Source organism: Mauremys mutica, chromosome 1, assembly GCF_020497125.1.
Source record: "Mauremys mutica isolate MM-2020 ecotype Southern chromosome 1, ASM2049712v1, whole genome shotgun sequence".
NCBI lineage: Eukaryota > Metazoa > Chordata > Testudines > Geoemydidae > Mauremys > Mauremys mutica.
The window spans coordinates 313,468,888-313,494,690 of NC_059072.1; the positions used below are offsets into that span (position 1 = coordinate 313,468,888).

Genomic DNA, 25,803 nt, shown 5'->3' on the forward strand with positions numbered 1-25,803 from the left:
AGGTTGCTTGTGAAATCCTAACTTTGCAAATTTAACGTTCTTTTAATGTAGTGTTTTTGTATGTCATTTCCCAGATTTTCAAAAAAAGCAACCAGAAAAAACCTGACATTTCTTCATGTGGAACCATTTTGACTCGCATGTGGTTTAACAACACGGTTGGAACCTTTAGAATCCACAGCACAGACCTCTGCCACTTGAGCTAACAGAGTAACTGATAGAGATTGACAACCCACTCTGCTATGTGAGGCAGACTTTTAGCCATCAGATTTCACACCAGTGGAATGTAGAGACTCAAGAACCCTGGGTTTTATTCTAGGTTCAGCGGGAAGTGTACTGTAGTGGTTACAGACTGTTCTGCTCCATTTCCTACAAGCCCTGTCCCTCTTGTGCCCCCATTCTGATGCTAGGTCAGGGATGGGCAAACTTTTTGATTTGAGGGCCACATCTGGGTATGGAAATTGTATGGCGGGTCATGAATGCTCATGAAATTGGGGGTTGAGGTGCGGGGGGGGGCCCTGGGGTGGGGCTGGGGATGAGGGGTTGGAGGTGCAGGAGGGTGCTGCAGGCTGGGACTTAGGGGTTTAGAGAGTGCGAGGGGGATCAGGGCTGGGGTAGGGGGTTGGGGCACGGGAGGGGGTCAGGGGTGCAGACTCTGGGGGGCGCTTACCTCAAGCAGCTCATAGAAGCAGAGGCATGTCCCATCTCCGGCTCCTACACGGAGGCGCAGCCAGGTGAATCTACGCACTTCCCCGTCCACAGGCACCACCCATGCAACTCCCATTGGCTGTAGTTCCTGGCCAATGGGAGCTGCAGGGGTGGCGTTTGGGGCGGGGGCAGCATGCAGAACCCCCTGGCTGCCCCTATACATAGGAGCTGGAGGGGGGAAATGCTGCTGCTTCTGGGAGCTGCTCAGAGCGGGGCAAGCCCCCAACCCCGCTCCCTGGAGGGAGCTTGAGGGCAGGATTAAAACCTCTCGAGGGCCAGATGTGGCACCCGGGCCATAGTTTGCCCACCCCTGTACTAGGTAGACATCTTGCCAATTTTCACATCCCTCTCCCAAAGAATGGGGATAGAGCTTCTCAATGAAACATTTATAAGAATATTAATTTCAGAAAATGTAATTTTTCCCTAACTCATTTTGATAAATGACCGCATTGTTTTCGCTGAAACTTTCCAAAACAATTCAGCCCAAGTTAGTCAGTTGGCATGGAAAATTTGTCTAAACCATTAAAGTTATAAAGTAAATAAAAACGGGATCTTATGCTGGAAAGTTTTAAGCAATGCTATTTGCATCACCTATAATTAGGAAGTGATTTCCATAGGAGCAGTCAGATTGCAGTACTGAACAAAATGGGTAAAGTTATCTTTATATTTTTAATGGGAGAGAGGTATGTTTTCATTAGGTTGTCCTGACAGAGCCATGTTTTGTTATTTACTGTTCTTTATTTTTTTAAAGTAGTTTCTAAATTATAATGCCTTGCATTTGACCTTTAGCAGAATTAATTGCTTGTCTGTTTTATCACTGCCCCTATTGTATCTGTAAATAGGATATAATAAGAAATACCAGAGACTTGAATTTGAGGACACTATTTAAAAAACAAAGCCCATCAAAGAACAATAATTATTTGCAACTACCTTGTACAAAATCTCAGACAATAAAAAATTGCTGGGTTTTTTTTGTATTTTTTGTTTTTTTTTTACAAATGTTTCAATTAGTACAGCAAATAGCAATTAAGCTATTCTTGGAAACGTGCATGAAATATCTTAAAAAATAAATTTCAACAGAAGAAAAAATCAGCATAAAAACAGGAGCTCACACTTTTTTTTTCAGCTGTAAGTTTGGAGAAATAAATTTTGCAGGGGTTTAGAAGAGAGAGGTAACTTATAAAGTAATAAAAATTCACCATAGAGCTGCTGCCTCATTGCCACCATCCTCTCTGAGATAAGGAATTTTACAACTGCTTAAGACATGATTAAAAAGTCTGCTCATGGTAGGTGGGTAAGCTTTTAATGGAAATGGAAACAAGTGCTCCTTCAGCTTCATGATGAGTCACATAAATTAAAACAACCAAAAATTGCACTTTGATTTTCACAGGAATTACAGGAAGTTTTCTGAGTAAAAACTTATGTATTTTTTTCAGTTTTTCAGTAGCAAGAGGTGTAATAAAATCGAGTGTAACTTAGGTGGTACCTATATCTTCTGTGAAGAGGACAAGGTGTATAAAGAATTTATACAGTGTATTATATTATCTAGTGGTGTGTGTTCCAGCAAAGGAATCACATACCAAGTTTAAACCAGTGCCATTTTAAAATTGTATACATCTGTAAACAAAATAGGGCTGTAGCATACACAAATGGGATCTTAATGAGAGCTGAGGTAAACAAAGTGCTGTCTTGTACCGTATCAGAGGAGAGGTGGCTGTGTTCCATTGCAAAAAGGTACATTTTCATTTGCTTTGAGATTTCATTCTTAGCCATCCGAGAGACCACTCTTCTTCAACCACCTTGGTCAGGTATATCTCAAGAAGGCCTTTTAGGTCCTCAAGGCAGGGACTTGACGTATCAGATTGTCTGTAGTGGGGTGACATATTTATATCCACACTATTATGTTTAGCTAACATTTTTTTCATAAATGTGCTGAAACACAACTCTCCCTGCAACCAGAGGTAGAAGCCTATAGAAGTAGTGAAGTAATCCTGCACTCTTAGGGCTATCAAGATCAGTTTTTACTTTGATCCTGGGTTCTTTTAATTTATTACTTATACTAATGGTATTCAGCATTTATCCTGAAGAAATTAAAATTTATCATTTATATAATATCTATATACATAATAAAATCAAGGCTTAAAATGGGAAAATAGAGACATTTAGACTCGGATTTTCAAAGGAGCCTAAGGGAGTTAGGTGCCCAGATACTATGGAAATTAAGAGAGAGTTGGCTTTTAACTTCAAAAATCCTAGCCTTAATCAGTTAACCAGACTGATTTTTTCAAATTTCCAAATTAGGCAAAAGACAGATTGTTCCTACTTTCGCAATAGCTGGTCACCAGGTTTAGCTAATTTTTACTTGACACACTACATGGAGTTGGCAGTCAAAATGCATAGATACCTGATGAACTCTGGTAAAAAGCAGAGAGGAAACAAGGGCCAATTATTCATCTTTATAGCAAAATATCAATGCAGAAAAATATATCACTTTTTGACTCCACCCTAGTAGTGTACTGTGCACATCCTTATGCTTTGGGACTGACAGTGATCCATTTCTGGGATTTGTGGATTTAAAAATCCCCATGGACACTCAGGAGCCTGGAATTATATTCCCTGAGGAGAGATCCTATCTTTTGCGGGGCTGAGACTGATCGTTACCACTGACATTCCTAGTCTATTGACTAAAACACTGCAATAATGGTCTGTCTTCACGGCTCCCTCACCCTGAGAAAAGTGTTTTTATATTGAGATAGCTGGCTTGATGAAAAATCCTAATAGAGATGAGACAGAGGTAGTTTTTACTCTGTAACTAGTCAAAATAATCCTGATACTGATCCGGGGGTTGGCCTTGACTAGCTACATCAAGGTAAAAATTACAATGCCTTGTCTCCATCTAGGATATTGCATGGAGATAGCTTATTTGATGAAAACACCTCATCATTTTGCAGTGAAGGCAAAGCCTAATAGACCTACACACAATGAAAATACAATAACAGAAGGGAAAAAAACACAAGGTACATTTTGTTCCTTAACGACTTTAAAATGATGTAATCTCTGAGAGAGAAAGTGTTTGTGAGGAAGGAGAGCAACAAATTGCAGGTGTTAGCAGAACGATGGGTTCATGGCTATGCTACATGAACTATACATGTTATTGAGACAATTGTAAAAAAAAATGTTTAAACTTAGACTGGTATATATATTTAAGGGTATGTCTACACTACCAGAGTAGTTCGATTTTACTTAACTCGAATTTGTGGAACCGACCTTACAAAGTCGAACGTGTGTATCCACACTAAGGACAGTAATTCGACTTTGAGAGTCCACACTAATGGGGCAAGCGTCGACATTGGAAGCGGTGCACTGTGGGTAGCTATCCCACAGTTCCCGCAGTCCCCGCTGCCCATTGGAATTATGGGTCGAGCCCCCAATGCCTGCTGGGGGAAAATATGTGTCGACTGTCGTCATTCAACCGTCACTCCCGCCCTCGCTCCATGAAAGCGCCGGCGGGAAATCTGTTCGCGCACTTTTCTGGTCAGTGACAGCGCAGACGCCACAGCACTGCGAGCATGGATCCTGCTGCGATCATCGCTGCAGTTATGGCCGTTGTCAACTCCTCGCACCTTATCGTCCACCTTTTTCACAGTCAGATGCTGAGAAATCGGGCGAGGAGGCTCCGGCAGCGCGGTGAGGACATGAAGTGTGAGAGTGGCACAGACCTCTCACAAAGCACGGGACCCCGCGCTGTGGACATCATGGTGGCAATGGGTCATGTTCATGCTGTGGAATGGCGATTCTGGGCCCGGGAAACAAGCACGGACTGGTGGGACCGCATAGTGCTGCAGGTCTGGGATGAATCACAGTGGCTGCGAAACTTCAGGATGCATAAGGGCACTTTCCTTGAACTGTGTGACTTGCTGTCCCCTGCCCTGAAGCGCAAGGACACCCGGATGCAAGCAGCCCTGACTGTGCAGAAGCGAATGGCCATAGCCCTCTGGAAACTTGCAACGCCAGACAGCTACCGGTCAGTAGCGAACCACTTTGGCGTGGGCAAATCTACGGTGGGGGTTGCCGTGATGCAAGTAGCCCATGCAATCGTTGAGCTATTGCTCTCAAAGGTAGTGACCCTGGGAAACGTTCAGGTCATCATAGATGGCTTCGCCGCAATGGGATTCCCAAACTGCGGTGGGGCTATAGATGGAACTCACATCCCTATCCTGGGACTGGACCACTAGGCCAGCCAGTATATTAACCGAAAGGGCTACTTTTCAATGGTGCTGCAAGCACTGGTGGACCATAGCGGACGTTTTACCAACATCAACGTTGGATGGCCGGGCAAAGTTCATGACGCGCGTGTTTTCAGGAACTTTGGTCTGTTTAGACGCCTGCAGGAAGGTACTTTCTTCCCGGACCACAAAATAACTGTTGAGGATGTGGAGATGCCTATAGTGATCCTCGGGGACCCAGCCTACCCACTAATGCCCTGCCTCATGAAGCCCTATACAGGCGCCCTGGACAGTGACAAAGAACTCTTCAACTACCGGCTGAGCAAGTGCAGAATGGTGGTGGAGTGTGCTTTCGGACGTCTCAAGGGGAGATGGAGAAGCTTACTGACTCGCTCAGATCTCAGCGAAACCAATATCCCCATTGTTATTGCAGCTTGCTGTGTGCTCCACAATCTCTGTGAGAGCAAGGGGGAGACCTTTATGGCGGGATGGGAGGTTGAGGCACATAGCCTGGCTGCTGATTATGCCCAGCCAGACAGCCGTGCAATTAGAAGAGCCCAGCGTGAAGCGCTGTGCATCCGGGAGGCTTTGAAAGCTAGGTTCCTCAGTGAGCAGGGTAACATGTGACTATTAAGTTTGTTTACAGAGAAGCTGAACCTGCCCCCGTTTCATTACCCAGTTAATGTTGACTATCCTCTGCAGTTACATACCCCGTTCACCCCCTTCCAACACACGTTTAAAAATAAAATACATGGAACTTTGTTAATAAACACCGTTTTCTTTAGTACTGATTTTGCGATAAAGGGTTAAAACTGGGACGCAGACTGTGGTGGGTAGGGTGGGTAGTGCTGCAAAGACCGCTTCTAAACTCGAGGAATGACAGGCTCCTGCTCCTAGAGCGGTGCGCGGTGGCGGACTGGTTGTTTCAATGGAGCCTGCCACCCCTCCTTCTCGGGACTCTGTGTGTGGGGGCTATGTGACTTTGTGGCGGGGGAGGACGGTTACAGATCAGCTGCTGAGTGGTTCTGTGATCCAGGATAAGGACCGCTGCATAAGATCTCTAACCACCCTCCCCCGCCACAAAGTCACATAGCACCCCCAAAACAGAACATGAAAACAACCTCCCAGACTGACCAGGGTGCCTAGAGACTGCACTGTGTGTGTGACCTGCTGCTGAACCTGCCCCCGTGTCTGTACCCTGGTAAAGGTGACTGACCTGTCCAATTACCAACTCCCTTCCCCCCTTGAAACACAGTCTCCTCTAAAAGAACATGACGGAAACAGTAATTAACAGAAAAGTCTTTTTTATTATCACCTAGACAGTTAGGGGATGAAACTGGGATGGGGGCTTGGGTGAGGCAGGAAGGAAAGGACTTCTCAAAATTTAGGGAATGAGAGCCTTCCTGTAATTGAGCACTGTGCAGGGGTGGAGTGACAGTTTTCACGGCCCCTGGCGCCCCTCCTTCTTGTTACTTTGGGTGAGGGGGGTATGGGACTTTGTGGCGGGGGAGGGCGGTTACAGATACACTGCAGTGGGGCTCTGTCCTCCTGCCTGCAGTCCTGCAGAACATCCACAAGGCGCCGGAGCGTATCCCTTTGCTTCCTCATTAGTCCAGGCAGCGTTTGAGTCGCCTGCTGGTCCTCCTGCCGCCACCTGTCCTCCCGTTCACTGTGTGAGCGCTGGTACTGAGACATGTTGTCCCTCCACTGGGTCTGCTGTGCCGCCTCAGCTCGGGAGCAGCCCATAAGTTCAGAGAACATCGCGTCCCGTGTCCTTTTCTTTCGCTGCCTAATCTGCGCCAGCCTCTGTGAGGGGGATGCCGGGGCAGGTCAGGAAACAGTCGCAGCTGTGTGATGGGAAAAAGGGAGTGAATTCCTTACAAAGATACATTTTTGCAAACAATGAACATAGTCTAGTCTGTCTCTGTGAACAAGACCATGCACAGCACCTATCTCATGCGCACTCAGGACAAGTTCAAATTTTCGGCCTTCGTATTCATTGCCTGGGGTCTTGCACTGGAGATCAAACAAGCGGGGCAGGACAGCAGAATTCGTGGAGCAGGCACACATGGTAAGCCATAAACTTTTGGCTGCTTAAACCTTAATGTATAGCAGTGCCCTCCTTTCACGCTCAAAGCAATGGTCATAGCGTTTGCAAGTTCCTGCTGCTGGCAATCCGGAAAGCATGAACTCTGCCCCTGTTCCACCCCCTCGCGGCTGTCCCCGGGAAAGATCCCTGTATGCTGCTCCTCTACCGCCTCCACCACGTGGCTGTAAACCGACGCTTATTGTAATGTAAAGGAAGAGTCAAGCATTCCCAATACTAACATTCCCCTAATTCAAAGCAGGACGCCCTGAGCAAGATCACCCTGAGGAGGATCACTGACAGAGATAGAGACGGCATGCTGCGTGAAAGCCAGCACAAACCAGGGGCCTATGCTGCCATGCTCGTCGAGGCAATGCTCCCAGAGTACCTGCTGATAGCCTGGCGCGGAAAAGTGTCCTACCACGGAGGACCCAATAAGGCCGCTCTCCCCAGGAACCTCCTGCGGAGACTTTTCGATTACCTCCAGGAGAGCTTCGTGGAGATCTCCCAAGGGGATTTCTGTTCTATCCCCATATATATTGACCTTCTTTTCACATAGTTAATATTCCTGCTCTGTTAAAACTAAATGTTTACATGTTTAAAGCACGTACCGACTGATCCTTCCCCTGATTCAGGGTCCGGGTTAACGGCTGGGGAGGGTTGGTAGGGGATCTCAGTGAGGGTGATGAAGAGATCCTGGCTTTCGGGGAAATCAGCGTTGTAAGCGCTGACGACTGCCTCGTCCTCCTCATCTGCTTCCTCATCTTCCCCGTCCGCGAACATCTCCGAGGAACCGGCCGTCGACACTATCCCATCGTCAGAGTCCACGGTCAGTGGTGGGGTAGTGATGGCGGCCGCACCTAGAATGGAATGCAGTGCCTCGTAGAAGCGGCATGTCTGGGGCTGGGATCCGGAGCGTCCGTTTGCCGCTTTGATCTTTTGGTAGCCTTGTCTCAGGTCCTTGATCTTCACGCGGCACTGCATTGTATCCCGGCTGTATCCTCTGTCTGTCATAGCTTTGGAGACCTTCTCGTAGGTCTTTGCATTCCGTTTTTTGGAGCGCAGCTCCGAAAGCACAGACTCATCGCCCCACACAGCGATCAGATCCAAGACTTCCCAGTCAGTCGATGCTGGAGCCCTCTTTCTATTCTGAGATTGGATGGACACCTCTGCTGGAGAGCTCTGCCATCGCTGCCAGTGCTGCTGAGCTCGCCATGATGTCCAAACAGGAAATGAGATTCAAACTGGCCAGACAGGAAAAGGAATTCAAATTTTCCTGGGGCATTTCCTGTGTGGCTGGTCAGAGCATCCGAGCTCGGACTGCTGTCCAGAGCGTCAACAGAGTGGTGCACTGTGGGATAGCTCCCGGAGCTATTAACGTCGAATTCCATCCACACCTACCCTAATTCGACATGGCCATGTCGAATTTAGCGCTACTCCCCTCGTCGGGGGGGAGTACAGAAATCGAACTAAAGAGACCTGTATGTCGAACTAAATAGCTTCGTTGTGTGGACGGGTGCAGGGTTAATTCGATTTAACGCTGCTAAATTCAACATAACCTCCTAGTGTCGACCAGGCCTAAGATGTGAATGTGTAATCTATTCTGTTCTGGAAAAAAGTCTCACATAGCACCCTTCTCTTCCTCTTCTGGGGGGAGGGATAGCTCAGTGGTTTGAGCATTGGCCTGATAAACCCAGGGTTGTGAGTTCAATCCTTGAGGGGGCCATTTGGGGATTGGTCCTGCTTTAGGGGGGAGGGATAGCTCAGTGGTTTGAGCATTGGCCTGCTAAACCCAGGGTTGTGAGTTCAATCCTTGAGGAGGCCACTTAGGGATCTGGGGCAAAAAATTGGTCCTGCTAGTGAAGGCAGGGGGCTGGACTCAATGACCTTTCAAGGTCCCTTCCAGTTCTAGGAGATTGGTATATCTCCAATTATTACCTTCTCACACACTCTTTTGTGTTTAGCAAACCTGATCAGTGAGCACAAAATAATCAGCCAAACAAACATGTTTTACAGTGTACAAGATGTTCAGACCTCAGTAGGCAAGCTTTATAACTAGAGTATCATTTCTGGTACAGTATGCTGGCAATGCCAGGTTCTCAAGAGGGCACTTAACTTTAAGTCTTATTCATTTTTCTTTTTTAATTAAAAAGGTACAGTTTTTAAAATGAATTATTTGCTGCACTGTGCAGGCAAACTCCTATTTTGTTTACAATATTATCCCTTGGTGTTCTCAATGGTAATATTTTTGTTTATATCTATAGCACCATATGTGTACCCTGTCTTTTTATTTAGTCTTTAGAGCATGAGTCCTTGCCCTGAAGACCTTACAGGGTTAATCAGGCATAACACAGCAAGAGCTGACAATAAGCAAAGGGTTTCACATCTACGCATGTGCATACATATATTCAACGCAGCCAAAATCATTTAATAGTTAATTTAGTTATTGATATGTATTTTAGCATGTTACATTTTAAACAAATAAACCCTGATTCTTCTTCAAAGAGTGTCCCCATGGGTGCTCCATTATAGGTGTTCGTGCCCCCCTGCACTTGTAATCAGAGATTTGTGGTAGCAGTGCCTGGTTGGGGCATACATGCGCGGTCACCATCTTGCGCTGCCTCAGGCAGTTATCTGGCACTGTGTGACCAAACCCCACTCAGTTCCTTCTCTACCCCCTTTGGCTTGAGTCAGAGCATTTAGCAGCGCCTCTGTGCCTAGTCTTATTAGCATAGTTTTCATTAGTTAACTTAACAAAAACTAAGTGTAGTTAATTCTTTTCTCTCTGTTTAATTTCTTTTCCCTCCAAAAAACATTTTTTCCTCCTCGGACTAGAAGTTTAGGTTTTCATTATTAACCGTTAGAGTAGAGTCTTGGGTTTTCCCCTTATGGGGGGGTGGGGAGAAACACTCCTCTGAGGGGAATGCCAGGTTTTAAATGCTGTCTTACACGCAGACTTTCAATACCTGTGTCAGACTAGCATTCACAGTGTGTTTGCTGCCTCAGCGAGACACACAGACCTCGAAAGTGCTCTCACTGCCACAACCTAAAAGCCTGGACCATAAAGGTGAGAGACTACAACTTAAACTCCTCCTGATGGAGAAGTCTGGATGGCTGGCATCTGAGTCTCAAGCTATGGATCCCCCCCTGCATGGGCCAGCTGCAGCCTCTGACAGAGGCCCTTCCTGCATGGCTCAGACTAAAGACCCCTCCACCAAGAAGGTTGCAAAAAAGCAGGCTACAACTTCCCCAGCTTGGTAATCTGCCAAGAAACAGCATTCTCCAAGCTGGCAACCACCATCAGTACAGACCTCAGTGGCCTTCTCCACAACAGAAGTAGTGGCACCCTCCAGTGCAATGAGAGAAAAAGACCCAAAGCAGGCTACCTCTGACACAGGCAGTAAGGGAAAACCAAAACCCCATGCCTCAACACCAGCAGAGTTGACTAGATACTTGGCACTGAATGGCTCTGCATTGCTGCAAACCACGGCACTATCTTTTGCCGGCATAACACAATCAGTGCACGTAACGACACCGACAACCATGCTGCAACCATCAGTACTAACCGCTACACCTTCAATGGCACTGACGTTAGCAGCACTGCATCAGTTCCTGCATCAGAATGACCTAATGGTCACCTCAGCACCAGAATCTCACCGCTATTCTCACCACTGATGTCACTTGGGGTCAGTCTGTACCGAGCCACCTCACCCCTCCACCTCAATCTGCTCTCCCATTCTCAAGTGACGAGGAGGATGAGGATGAAGGGGAAATATATTCTTCGCACCATTCTTCCCCCATCCACCACCAACCAGACCTGATCCACCACCGCACAGGGGATATTATACTGGGCCCAAAAATTGACACTGGTACAGGTACCAATGCCTCTTCCACCACAGTGGTCTTATTGGAGCCCTTTGGCAGCATGCCCCTCCAACATCACAAACCTCCCAGCCCCCCTCCCCCCGCATGGATGAGTACACATCATTCACCCTGACCTTCAGTACCGAGACCATGTGAGCCTCCAGGAGAGGCCATCTGACCAGGAGATGGCACCAGCAGCCCACTTTTCATCATCTACTCCTGATGACACCATCATGCCCCCACCTCCCAATATGGGGGATGATTTCAAGAACTCTACGAGAGAGTTATGAGCTTATTGGACATCTCACTCTAAAAAGTCCAGGAGGCACAACATAAACTCCTAGACATCTTACAGACATCGACCTGTTCCAAACTCACTCTACCCATGAATGATGCCATTATGGTACCAGTTAAGTCAATTTGGCAGACCCCAGCAACAATCCCACCCATGTGCAAGAGGTCTGACAAAAATACTGTGTGCTAGTGAAGGGAACAGAGTTTCTCTTCTCGCACCCCACACCAAATTCCTTGGTGGTGGATGCAGTTAATGAACAGGGCAGACAATACCACCCCAAAAACATGCTGTATGACAAAGACTGGAAAAGGCTTGACCTCTTTGGACATAAGGCCTACTCCTCAGTGACTCAACACCTTAGGATTGCCAGTTATGAGGCATTACTTGCCAATATAACCACATGGATTACTTGAAGCGATCAGACTTTATTGAATTTATTCCTGAGGAGAAAAGAGAGCAGTTCAGGTCTATCATCTCTGAAGGACCGCTTATAGCCAGGACAATATTGCAGGCTGCCCTGGACTCCGCAGACACAGCAGCGAGGTCTGCAAACACCGTGGTAGTGATGAGAAGATCATCTTGGTTACATCTCTCTGGGTTCCCCACAGAGGTGCAATCGACAGTTAAAGATCTTCCATTTGAAGGTCCTAACCTCTGCAGCCAAAACACACTAGTCCCTCCACACACTCAAGGACTCAAGGGTGGTATTGAAGTCCCTGAGCATTTATATATCTAGAACCAAGAAAAGACAGGGAAAATATTCTACTTCACAGAGATTCTGGTCCACGCAATACACGCAACTGCACAGACAATATGAATAACAAGGGAGGAAACAGAGATCCATGAAGAGACAACAGCCTCACCTCAGTCTACTACGTCTCAACAACCGCACTGAAGGCAGCAATTTTGAGCCTTTGGTTGAGGGCCTGAGACCCCCACAACTTTTAGCACTGGAACCACCTACCATCTCTCAGCCACTTGGAGGTCACCTGACTCCCTTTTACCCAGTCTGGCATCCATCACAACAGACAGATGGGTACTAGAGATAATCAAGACTGGATAATCCATCCCATTAATCTCCACCCCCCCACACAACCGTCCCTCTTCAGGGACCTCTCTCATGAACATCTACTGCAACAAGAAGTAACCCACCTCATACACCTTGGGACAGTAGAACTGATACCAACAAAACACAGAGGGAAGGGCTTCTATTCATGTTATTTCCTCAAACAGAAAAAATGGGAGGGTGGAGACCCGTTCTTGATTTACAGTGACTCAACAAGTTTGTGAAGACCCAACACTTCAAGATGGTCACATTGATTGCCATAAGTCCAGCACTAGAAAGGGGGCACAGGTTCTCAGCCCTCGACCTTCAGGACACATACTTTCATATAACTATACATCCATCACATTGAAGGTTCCTCAGATTTGCTCTAGGAGCAGATCATTTTCAATATAAAATTCTACCTTTCGGCCTCTCCATTGCCCCTTGAATATTCTTGAAGGTCCTCACGGTTGTAGCAGCCTACCTCCGCAGAAAGGGAAGCATGATATTGCTATATTTGGATGACCACTTATTGAAAACACCACTAGCTGTCTTTACATGCTTAGGCCTACAAATAAATGCACAAAAATCAACACTAACACCAGCACAAAACCTACAATTTATCTGTGCCTGCCTCAATTCTCCCGAGGCTACAGCCTCTCTACATGACAATGGTTCGTGACTCTAACCCAGGGGTTGGCAACCTATGGCAGTGTGCCGATTTTTTTTAATGGCAAGCTGCTGCCTGCTGAAGTCCCGGCAGGCAGCAGCATGCCATTAAAAATCCTGCCCAGCCTGGCCCAGCCCACTCTTCTCCACCCCTCACCCCCTCCCGCGGGGACAGGGGGCAAGGGGCAGGGGGCAGAAGCTTGGTCCTGTCCCTTCTCCTCCTCTCTGTCCTTCCCTTCCTCCCTGCCGGCCGATCAGCTGATAGCCCTTCTCGGGGAGGAGTGGAGTCAGCATGCTCGCTGCTCCCGGCGGAGGCAGAGAAGAAGCAGGGGCAGGGCCTTGGGGAAGGGGGAGGGAGGGGGAATAGGGACATATCCCCTCCAGCCCCCTGCTGTGAACACCCCATGACCCCAGCCCACACCCCCAGCTCTCTGTCCTGACCCCCTCTCACACACACCCAGCCCTCTGTCCTGCAGCCCTGCACACCTCCCAAGGTCCTTGCCCTCTGCCCTGACCCCCCTCCACACACACCCAGCCCTCTGCCCTGAGCCCTGCAGCCCCGCACACACCCCAGGTCCCTGCCCTGAGACCCCCCCTCACACCCACCCAGCCCTCTGCTTGACTCCTTCATCCTCCCCCCGCCATGACCCCAGCCCTGACTCTGGTACTCCCCCACATACCCAGCCCCCCCATGCACCCCCCACATCCTGACTCTTGCACCTCCCACATCCCCACCCCCACCCTGAGCACCAAATGGGAGCTCCGTCATCCACCCCCCCACATTCCCACCTGCACCCCTCGCACTAAATGGGAGCTGCCCAGATAAGCGCTCCACACCCAAACCTCCTTCCCCAACCCTGAGCCCCCTCTCTCATTCTAGCTCCTGGCCAGATCCTACACCCCAGCCTGCTCCTTCACCCCCAGCCCGTGCTCAGTGCACTCCCACCCTCAGCTCAGTGCAGAGAGAGAGGAAGAGAATGGGCTAGAACCAGGGAGAAGGTAGGTACCCACTGTGTGTGGGCGGGGCCAGGATCCCGGCTGGCAGGAGCCGGCGGATGGAACCCCTGACTGGGGTCCCGGACGCTGGCCCTGTACAGCCCGCTGCCAGTCTGGGGTTCTGGCTGCTGGTCTGGGATTCTGGCTGCTGGACCCTTGCCAGCCGAGGTCCCGGCCGCAGGCCCTGCTCAGCCCACTGCCGGGCTAGGTGAGCAGAACCCCAGACCAGCAGCAGGCTGAGCAGGCCGGCGGCGTAAGATCAACATTTTAATTTAATTTTAAATGAAGCTTCTTAAACATTTTGAAAACGTTGTTTATTTTACAATACAACACTAGTTTAGTTATATAATATATAGACTTATAGAGAGAGACCTTCTAAAAACATTAAAATGTATTACCGGCACGCGGAACCTTAAATTAAAGTGAATAAATGAAGACTCGGCACACTGCTTCTGAAAGGTTGTCGACCCCTGCTCTAACCAATCTCATCTTCACAACACTGAACAGTACTCAGACAGCTGCCAGGACTTGCCTGCAATTATTGGGCCACATGGCTGCAACAATGTTCATCATCAAGCATGCGAGGCTACACATGCGGTGTCTACAAGCATTGCTCTGGACAACCTACTCCCCATGCAAGTACAGTGTAAACAAATGCCTCACAATACCAAACAAAATAAAAGAATCACTACACTGGTGGATATGACCAGACACTATCTGTGTTCAAGTCCCTTTTGTACAGAATTCCCCAATGTGTCACTACTAGGTTGAGGAGCACATCTGAACACTCATTCTCTTCAGGGCCCTTGGTCCCTGTCAGAATCCCTCCTACACATAAATCTACTAGAACTACTTGCCATTCACAACGTGTGTTCCCACTTCTTATTCATGGTCAAGAATAAGATCATACAAGTCCCACAGACAATGTTGCATGCATGTTCTATATAAACAGGTTGGCGATGGCACGCTCACGCTCCCTGTGCACTGAAGCCATGCGGCTCTGGAACTGGTGCATCAGTCACAGCCTCGACATCACAGCATCGTATCTACTGGGATCCCAAGACACCATAGCAGATTATAATAAGCAGGAACTTTTCTCAGGACCGCAAGTGTGAACTAGACACGCAAGTGCTACACAACATATTCTAGCACTGAGGGTTCCCAACTGTAGACCTCTTTGCAATGGCACACAATGCCAAATGCCCACAGTTTTGTTTCAGAGCCGGGCTGGGTCCTCGCTCCATGAGTGACATCTTTCTTATCAAATGGGACACTCCTCTCCTATACGCCTTCCCTCTCACCCCCATCCTGGCACAGGTGATTCACAAGATCAGGTTGGATAAGTCCAAAGTCATTTTGATAGCCCCCATGTGGCTCGACAAACGTGGTTTCCTTACCTTCGCAGAATGACAGTGTGCCAGCCACATACCCTTCCTCTTCTGCCTCATCTCCTCTCTCAGGACACAGGCCAAATTCTTCACCCAGACTTAGAAAGACTCCACCTCAAGGTGTGGTTACTGCACGGCTCTGAGGACCTGAAAATGACCTGCTCAGAGGAATATTTTATTAAATAGCTGCAGAACAGCCACCCATCACACATATCTACACAAATGGAGACAATTTGATAACTGGTGCTAAAGAAACAGTGATCTCTTCCTCCTTACCTCTGATACTAGAATACATGCAGGGACTTAATAAATCTGGCCTCTCCATGAGCTCAATCAGGATGCACCTCTCAGCTGTCACAGCAGTCCACTGCAAGGTGGATGACATCCATTTTCACGCACCCAATCACTAAGTGTTTTCTCAAAGGCCTCACCAACATTTACCCTAAAGTACGAACCCCTACTCGATCATGGGATCTTAACTTTGTCCTCAGAGGCATCACCAGACCCCCGTTTGAACCATTAGCAACATGCTCCCTCCTCCACCTTTCAATGACGGTGGGATTTCTCGTCACCATCACATCTGCCAGATGGGTGGGAGAACTAGGGGCCCTCATAGCACACCTTCTATATACAATATTCTTCAAAGATAAAGTTACTCTAAGACCACATCCTAAGTTCTTACCTAAGGTCTCCTCATCTCATCCAACCCATTCACCTCCCAACATTGTACCCAAGACCCCATGGGAATAGACAGGAGTCAACACTCCACATGCTGAACATCTGCAGGGCACTAGCCTTTTACATAGACAGAACAAAGACATTCCACAAGTCTCCAAAATTATGCATGCCAATCACTGAACAATAGAAAGGAGATGCCATATCTAACCAGACACTGTCCAGATGGATTTCTGAATATATCATGTTGTGCTATCTCCACTATGATTTTCAAACCCCAACAGGGATTCGCACCCATTCCACCAGAGCTTTATCAGCTTTGATAGCATTTCTTAACAATGTCCCCATTACAGACATCTGTAAAGCAGCAACTTGGGCCTCAGCCCATACATTTATGCAACCCTATGCATTAGAACATCATGCAACATCTGATGTAATATTTGGACCTACTGTATTTATCATCTGCCACAACCTCAACTACAAAGCTCCTTCCTTCCACTGAAGGGCACTGCTCTGAAGTCACCTAAAGTGGAGCACCCACAGGGACACTCCTCGAAGAAGAAAAGTTTACTCACCCTGTGCAGTAACTGAGATGATTTAAGATGATTGTCCTTCTGGGTGCTCCACTACCCCTTACCCCCACTTATCCCTCACGTCAGAGTTTCACACTGAATGCTCTGCAGCAGAGAAGGAACTGAGAGGAGGTTGGTAGCACAATGCCAGATAACTGCCTAAGACGGCATGAGACAGGACTGCACATGTGCAACCCAGCCAGGCACTGCTACTACAAATCTCTGATTACAAGCACCAGGGCACATGGACACCTAAAGTGCAGCACCCACAGGGACAACCATCTCAAAGAACCTCAATTACTGCACAGAGTAAGAAACCTTCTCTTCATGATAAGACAAAAGGGCATTTTGCCAGGGCCAGCGCTTCCATTTAGGCGACCTAGGCGGTCGCCTAGGGCACCAGGATTTGGGGGGCGGCATTTTGCTGCCCTCGGCAGCGGGGGATCCTTCCGCGTTCCGGGTCTTAGGCGGCAATTCTGCGGCGGGTCATTCACTCGCTCCGGGACCCGCCGCCGAAGTGCCCCAAAGACCGGGAGTGCAGAAGGACCCCCCGCCGCAGAATTGCCGCCAACGACCGGGAGCGCGAAAGGACCCCCGCCTAGGGCGCCAAAAACCCTGGCGCCGCTCCTGCATTTTGCACTAACTTGAGAATTCTGACTGCTGTCATTTTTGGATCAAAAAGTGATAAGAAATTTCTTGCCCGGCTAAATATAATTATTAATCGCAGCACTGATTTACCAGTATGGTATGGTATGTTTTTTTCTGCATCAGTCTTCCCTGCAGGAAAATATGCTACAACGGTCAGTGAGACATGTAGCGTAGCTTTGGGACAGGTATGCAGTATGAAATAAGGTATTAGGTGTGCATTCCATCAAGAAAAAGAAAAAACCTGAACTGACTGAAATTTCTTAACTATTATTAGAAGTTTATCATTTATTAAAAATGAGTAGGGTATTTGTCACCATGGTATCTGGGCATACTTTTCATACAGCCTTAGAGTTTACCAAAGTATGCCAAAAGGAAAACTTATTTAACTAATAGAGTTCTAATAGATTGTCAATACCAGTCTGCATTCCTGATGTACTTCAGTGCTTCACATTAAGCCTACGCTAATTCAACTATTTGCAAAAAAAAAAGTAGCTCTCAAGGATGATAATAAAAAAAGAGATGGCTGACGAGTCATACGGTGAAAGATCTAAGCAAGTTGTCTCGTTACACTTGTGGCTGGAAAGAACTGAGGAAGTACTGGTTCTGTGCCTTCTCATGTAACATCCTCTGGAGCAGCAGCAGTAATAGTATTTCTTTGTATTTCAGAGACTGAGATCAGGGTCCTGTTATGCTAGGTACTATATATACATATTATCCCTGCCCCAAAGAGCTTACAACATGAGTAGACACAGACAAAGGGTAGGAAAGTAAGAGAGGCACAAAGAGGTGATATGACTTGCCCAAAGTCTCAGAGCTGGTGAGTGACAGAGCTGGGCATAGAATCCAGGTTTCCTAATTCCTGATTCAGTATGGTCCAAGGCTAGATCTGTACAGTCCTCAATCATTAAAGCTTTTTAGAAGGTTCTGGACTTAATGTGGAGCATGCAGGCACATCCCAAGAGTGGAATCTGTACTGAAGATTCTTGAAGAAAAACATTAGAATCTTCAGAATAAAGACTGAGGGGAAATCCTGGCCCGATGTGCAGAAAGAATAGCAAATATGGCAGGTGACGAGCTTGGCTTAACAGAGAAATCTTCGGTGAGCTTAAACACAAAAGGAAGCTTATAAGAAGTGGAAACTTGGACAGATAAGTAGGTAGGAGTATAAAAATATTGCTCGAGCATGCCGGGGTATAATCAAGAAGGCCAAAGCACAATTGGAGCTGCAGCTAGCAAGGGATGTGAAGGGTAACAAGAAGGGTTTCTACAGGTATGTTAGCAAGAAGAAGAAAGTCAGGGAAAGTGCGGGACCCTTACTGAATTGGGGAGGCAACCTGGTGACAGATGATGTGGAAACACTGAAGTAAATGATTATTTTGCCTTGGTCTTCACAGACAAAGTCAGCTCCCAGACTGCTGCACTGGGCAGCACAGTATGGGGGGGATGTGAGCAGCCCTCGGTGGTGAAAGATCAGGTTAAGGACTATTTAGAAAAGCTGGACATACCAAAGTCCATGGGGCCGAAAGCAATGCATCTGAGGGTGCTGAGGGAGTTGGCTGATTTGATTGCAGAGCCACTGGCCATTATCTTTGAAAACTCATGGTAATCGGGGGAGGTCCCGGATGATTGGAAAAAGGCAAATATAGTGTCCATCTTTAAAAAATGGAAGAAGGAGAATCCAGGGAACTACAGACCGGTCAGCTTCACCTCAGTCCCTGGAAAAGTCATGGAGCAGGTCCTCAAGGAATCCACTTTGAAGCATATGGAGGAGAGAAAGGTGATCAGGAACAGTCAACATGGATTCACTAAGGGCAAGTCATGCCTGATCAACCTGTTTGCCTTCTATGATGAGATAACTGGTTCTGGGGATATGGGGAAAGTGGTGGATGTGATATATCATGACTTTAGCAGAGCTTTTGATATGGTCTCCCACTATGCTTGCCAGAAACTTAAAGAAGTATGGATTGGATGAATGGACTATAAAGTGGATAGAAAGCTGGCTAGATCATCGGGCTCAACAGGTTCAATGGCTTGATGTCTAGTTGGCAGCCGGTATCAAGCGGAGTGCCCCAGGGGTCGGTCCTGGGGCTGGTTTTGTTCAACATCTTCATTAATGATCTGGATGATGGGATGGATTGCACGCTCATCAAGTTTGTGGATGACACTAAGCTGTGGGGAGAAGTAGATACGCTGGAGGGAGGGATAGAGTCCAGAGTGACCTAGACAAATTGGAGGATTGGGCCAAAAAAAATCTGATGAGGTTCAATAAGGACAAGGGCAAGCACAGAAGAATCCCATTCACTGTTACAGACTGGGGACTGACTGGCTAAGTAGCAGTTCTGCAGAAAAGGTCCTAGCGATTACAGTGGCCGAGAAGCTGGATATGAGTCAGCAGTGCGCCCTTGCTGCCAAGAAGGCTAATGGCATATTGGGCTGCATTGGTAGGAGCTTTGCCAGGAGATTGAGGGAAGTGATTATCCCCCTCTATTCGGCACTGGTGAGGCCACATCTGGAGTATTGCATCCAGTTTTGGGCCCCCCACTACAGAAAGAATGTGGACAAATTGGAGAGAGTCCAGGGGAGGGCAGCGAAAATGATTAAGGGGCTGGGGCACATGACATGAGGAGAAGCTGAGGAAACTGGGCTTATTCAGTCTGCAGAAGAGAAGAGTGAGGGGGATTTGATAGCAGCCTTCAACTACTTGAAGGGGGGTTCCAAAGAGGATGGAGATAGGCCAAGGGCGGGCAACCTTTTTTTGGCCTGAGGGCCACATTGGGTTTCCAAAATTGTGTGGAGGGCCGGTTAGGGGAGGCTGTGCCTCCCCAAACAGCCAGGCATGGTCCGGCCCCCGCCCCCTATCTGACCCACTCACTTCTCGCCTCCTGATGGCCTGCCTGGGACTCCTGCCTCATTCCCCCCCCCACACACACACTCCCTGTCCCCTGACCGCCCCCAGATCTCCCGCCCTTGATTGCCCCCCACCACCCCATCCAACCCCCCTCTCCTTCCTGACTGCCCCCCCGCAGGATGCCTGTCCCATCCAACCACCCCCACTCCCTGTCCCCTGACTGCCCCCCCCAGCATCCCTGCCCCCATTCAATCTCCTGTTCCCTGCCCTCTGACCACCCCACCCCCTATTCACACCCCTGACCACCACCCCAAATTCTCCTGCCCTCTATCCATCCCCCTCTGCTCCCTGCCCCCTAACCGCGCTGCCTGGAGCACCAGTGGCTGGTGGCACTACAGCTGTGCCGCTCAGAGCACCAGGACAGGCAGCTGTGCCGCCCGGCTGGAGCCAGACATGCCACCGCGCAGCACAGAGCACCAAGTCAGGCCTGGGCTCTGCAGCTGCGCTGCTGCCCAGAGCATTGTGCCAGCAGTGCTGTGGGGGAGGGAGAACAGCAGGGGAGGGACCAGGGACAAGCCTCTCGGGCCAGGAGCTCAGGGGCCGGGCAGCAGGGTCCCGCAGGCCAGATGTGGTCCGCGGGCCGTAGTTTACCCACCTCTGAGCTAGGCTGTTCTCAGTGGCGGAAGATGACCGAACAAGTAGCAGTTATCTCAAGTTGTAGGAGGTTGGTCTAGGTTGGATATTAGAAAAAACTCTCTCATCGGGAGGGTGGTGAAGCACTGGAATGGGTTACCTAGGGAGGTGGTAGAATCTCCATCCTTAGAGGTTTTTAAGGCCTGGCTAGACAAAGCGCTGGCTGGGATGATTTAGTTGGGGTTGGTCCCGCTTTGAGCAGGGGGGAGTGGAGTAGAATGATGACTTCCTGAGGCCTCTGAGGAATCTTCTCTGATTCTAATCTTTAAGACAAGTTAGCTGAACTGTTCCTTCTAAGCACATCGTGTATTACAAGTCACAGGGACAGTAGCAGTCTCTGAGGTACTGGGCATCTAAGTCATTTGGGGTTTCTTGAATGGTAGCCAGCACCTTGAATTTCACCCTGACAACGGCAAGGTATAAGACGATCTGCTCAGTTTAAAAGGCTTTTTGCACTATTAAAGCTAATGCTTCTAAATAGCCTTCAAGTTTATACCCTCATAGACAAAATTGCAATAGTTTAAGATTGATTAAAAAACAAACATATTTGAAGATTAGACTCGAGCAGCTTATTTTTAATCTCTCTCTCTATCCCTTTTCTCTCCCTGCCCAAACAAAATATCTTCATGCAGCCCCTACACATTAATAGAGCTAGTTTTAGATGCAGAAATCATGTTATTGGTCACATTGTTCGCTCCTCAAGATACTGTATGAACTTCCATAAATATGTGCATGTGCCACATGCTCCCCCAACACTGTGCTGATATGTACACGCCATTACCCTTGCTATGAACTGAACCTTAAGCTTAGCTGAGTGAAATGTGTGTCTGTAAAGGCAACCTATTTACCTGCAAATTTACTTTCTCATCATTCTAGTGGATACCACAAAGATATTGTACACTTTTCTCTTAACAAATGCATTGCAAAAGATAGGTAATATGCAGCAGTATGGTGATCTTTAGTTACCATGCTCTATAACATGTTTTATAATACTCTTTAGAGCAGCATCAGAAGATAAATGTATGTGGGCCTAATATTTACTACTGAGATACTTGCTACATTAAGAAAAATCTATTAAAATACCCACTGCATTCTCTGAAGGATTTAGCAGTTGCTAGACTGCCAGTCAGCTAAGGGTATACAAGAGTTATTGTCATTTTGATTTTCAGATGAGTCATTTGGTATATTGCCCCCAAAGGCTCTTCATTATGATGCAGTGCACAGCATATAAAATTGCTTCGGCTTTTTGGGCTTCATGGAATCGAGTGGGGGTTGCAGTTGCTCAGCATTCTGAAGCAGCGGCTTTATGTTTAATTGACACCTTTGATGTAGCCCTAAGACAGCACCTGCACCTCCCACTGCTGCTCTGAAGACGTCAGCCTTACGCAGAAAAGGCTTCTGCTTATGAGTCCTGCATCTCATTCAGCTCACTCTGCGAGCAGCCCTAGCTATCCTTAACTAATCCCACCACTTCCCATCTTTGCTACAGCTTGGCTTAGTACAGGGAAAGAATTTTTGTGCTTGCTATCATCAGATTAAACACTAAGACTGTGTCCATGTTAGAACTCATAGAAGGTAAGTTAAATGCCTTACTGATACCTTAGTATGTAAATATTCATATAAGATTGAGAATTCAGGTGTCGAGTTGCTCATTTTTTTTCTGAAACTGACAAATATGATTGTTAATATGCCAGTTGTTTATTTAAAAAGAGTGAGTGTGTGTGTTTGTGTGTGTGTGTATATATACATACATACACACACACTCACTCTTTAAATATATACTGTCTATCTATACACATTTCTTTCTATGCTTTAGTAAGCTTTTAAGAACATTATTGGTATCCTCTATGTGATTACTTTGTAGTACACTATGATACTCTTCAGGTATTAGGTATTTGTTAATTTTACAGAGCATGTCATATAAAGGCTGAAAATGCTTCTAAAATTAAATACATTGAAATATTTTGAAGGAACTTTACTATTTAAGTAAGTGATGATTTGGTATAATGTATACCTGAGATTTTATGGCCAGTTCCATTGTATGTCTGAAGTCCATGTGAGTTAGTTCTGGGGTGATGTTTGGGTCAGATAGTAATGCAAAAATGTCTTCAAACAAGTGAGGGATTAACAGCAAACTACAGTTTGACTTGTTCTTGCAAGCAGTGCTGCTTTTTATTCCTAGTTCGTAGCACTGAGAAGCATAAATAAACGGGATGGGATTAAATATAGGTAATATTTGTTAAGGCAACAAAGCATTATGGCTTTCCATGATATGCATGCATAGGCACTATACAGTTTAAGAAAATTTAATGAAGTTCATCACCATTGACTTAAACAACCGTTTTAGATTGGCTGCTTATTTGTTTAAGCACTGTATAAATTGGCAGCGTGAAAGTCACAGTGCTAGAAAAGCAGTTCATTTCTGCACTACCTTATTTAACATTTACAAATCTGAAAAATGTGAATGGGTACCTTAAGAAAAAGTAGATAGAATTAAGGCATGTTTATTAATTATTTTCCTCTGCTTTTATGCTGTAGGTACCATGAGCCAAACATTTATTTCTGTATTTATTTATTGTCCTTCTAGTTAATGGAACCCCTGGTAGCCAGCTTTCTACTCCCCGCTCCGGGAAGTCTCCAAGCCCATCTCCTACCAGCCCAGGAAGCCTGCGAAAACAGAGGGTAAGGAAACAAGGAACTGATTTTTGAGACTGGCTGAGCAAGGATCTGGCATGGGTGCCACCAAAATTGCCTTCCCCAAAAGTGTTCATTACACCTAGCCAGAAGTATGGGGTGGAAGAGGTTGGCTACAATTCTTGTTGTGCCCATGCAACATTCTTAAACAACTGGAATGCAGCTGTTCTCCATCTTGCAGAATATTAAGTGTGCTGGGTAGTGGCTTATCTTTAAGAAGAAAAAAGAGGTCTTTGCTCTTGCTTTCAGAACACTTTTATGTCTTTGTTTTTTGCCAAGCATTTCACAGCTGGAGGAAAAGTTAGACCTCCTAAAAGTTCCATATTTATTTATTAGCACCCCAGCTTTAATTCTATGGTAAAGTGAAGGAGTGCTCTGTGGAATTTAGCTATATTGTCCTGACCATATACAATAAATTTATGTTCGGCCAGCCAAAGCGGCTCAGCATCAAGGCAACAGCGGGATGTATTAGTGCTTTGGAGGCCCAGGATCATCAATAGATTTTCAATTCCTGTACCAAAAGCCTAGGTACATAGTGTACCTAACCATCATCATATTCCCTCTAGTATGATGGTGGTAGCTGTGTTATTGCTGTGGTAATCCCTGTATAACAGAACATTTTTGGTTCAACATAGCGTTCTCATGTGTGGGACTGGGCCAAGGGCAGGTCATTGCTGTGTACACTGATTTAATTAATTGCATTCGTCCAAAGAGAATGAAAGATGTCTATTGATCTTCTCTTCTGACATTTTCTCAACTGTGGTCTGTGGGCCTCAGATAAATCATATTTGAGTCACTGCATCATGTCTCAGATTGGCTTGCAAATGCAGTTGGACTCAGGCTTTCTCAGCCTCCTTCAGTTTTAAATAAACATGAGTTAGCTTCCTGTCTCTATGAAGTAGGGAGTTGTAAGCAAACCTGACAGTGTGTGACTCAAAGCCTCATTTTGGTCAGGTTTTGGATTATTTGGAACACAGGTAGGTAAGAACGTGAGTTGCATTTGGTGTGAGTTGTTCCTGAAGCCCTCTCCTTGGCAGCAGTGTCATCTTGGTCCTTTTGATCTGACTCCCAAGGTTTATTGGATTAATTGTTAGCAAGTTGCTGTGGGTGGGGGAAATGTCATCTGGATTTGCTGGATTTCACAGTGATTATATGGATCTCTATCGAGGTGGATGGCATCATCAGCAGAAAGGATTCTCTCATTGGCTCTGAGGCCACCTCTTTTCCTGATACATCTCAGTCTTCTCCCTCCCCATCACTGATGCTGTTTTTGCATCAGGAAGGGCAGAAGACATCTTCTCCTATTAATAATGTCCATTGGAGGAAGGTTGAAAGGAAGCCATGTGGTCAGCACCTTTCCACGCCAAGTGCATCACCTCTACCTGTTTTTGATTTCCAAATGTGGAGGGTAAGGCACATGGATTCTTCCTATCCAGTACCTCTTCTTGGGAAGAAGATGTTGCAATTACAGAGGGTTTTAAACATTGTGTGGTGGTGGTATGATCAAAATGTTCAGGAAATTGGACATTTTCTTTTGAAATTCAAGATAAACTAAAAGAGCAATAACTCTTCTGTAAAAGGGTCAGGTTCTGCCCTCAATAATTGCAAGCAGTCCCACTGATTTCAGTGGGAGATCCATGCATTCCTGTGGGCAAAATGTGGCCCAAAGCTTTGTTTGTAGGCAAAAAAGAGAAAAAGGTATGTGAACGTGGAGTATATACATGTGCACGCTATGTAAAGATTGCAAAACCCCGTATTATGTGTTTTTATAAAGAGACAAAATATGTGTATACATGTAGAAACATATATTACATGCAAAAAACTACATTAAATTATTATTTAGATTGCAAAGTCAAACATTTTAAAGTTAGGAAATGCAAGAAGTACGGTGGCCTGTGCATCTAACTCAGTTCTGTGTGTGTCCAAACTATGCATTTAACGAGTCAGAAGTCCTGTGGCAAAAATACTATGTGATCACGTAATTAAAGATCATAATGCATAGGCACAAAGGACGAATTATCGATGCACAGGCAACCATAAGCTGGCATTTTATAACTTTCAGTGTTGTACTTTACATCCTAAAAGTCTTTTAATGTATTTTTTTATGCAATTGCCTGGGGTTGTTTTTTCCAAGGAAAAGTGTATGAACAAGTTATTTTATATCTGATTGTAACAAACTCCCCTTCATGCATCAATGGGGTTTGACCCATGAGTCTTCAGCACTGCAGCATAAAGTGCAACCATTTGAGCTTCAGGACTAACTACATTAGCCAGCAGAAGGAAAAGGTTGTTATCCCAGAGTGGGGAGATGGCTTCTGGTACTATGTGCTGGGATCACAAGGTGGTTGGGGGGGCGGCGGGGGGGAGGAGCCTGGTCTGACTGACACACACACACTCAC

General features: G+C 46.6%; 1 protein-coding gene across 11 annotated transcripts in view; it reads left to right on the forward strand.

Moving 5' to 3' along the window:
* DCLK1 (doublecortin like kinase 1) overlaps positions 1-25,803 on the forward strand; it is a 374,217-nt gene that overhangs the window by 276,731 nt on the left and 71,683 nt on the right. For 10 of the 11 annotated variants that reach the window (XM_045015788.1, XM_045015797.1, XM_045015784.1 and 7 more), the window contains one exon: positions 23,298-23,392. In XM_045015788.1, coding sequence (XP_044871723.1) covers positions 23,298-23,392 — 95 coding nt within the window. Of the gene's footprint in view, positions 1-74; positions 194-23,297; positions 23,393-25,803 lie in introns of those variants that run through there. The other variant, XM_045015863.1, reaches the window with a different exon arrangement.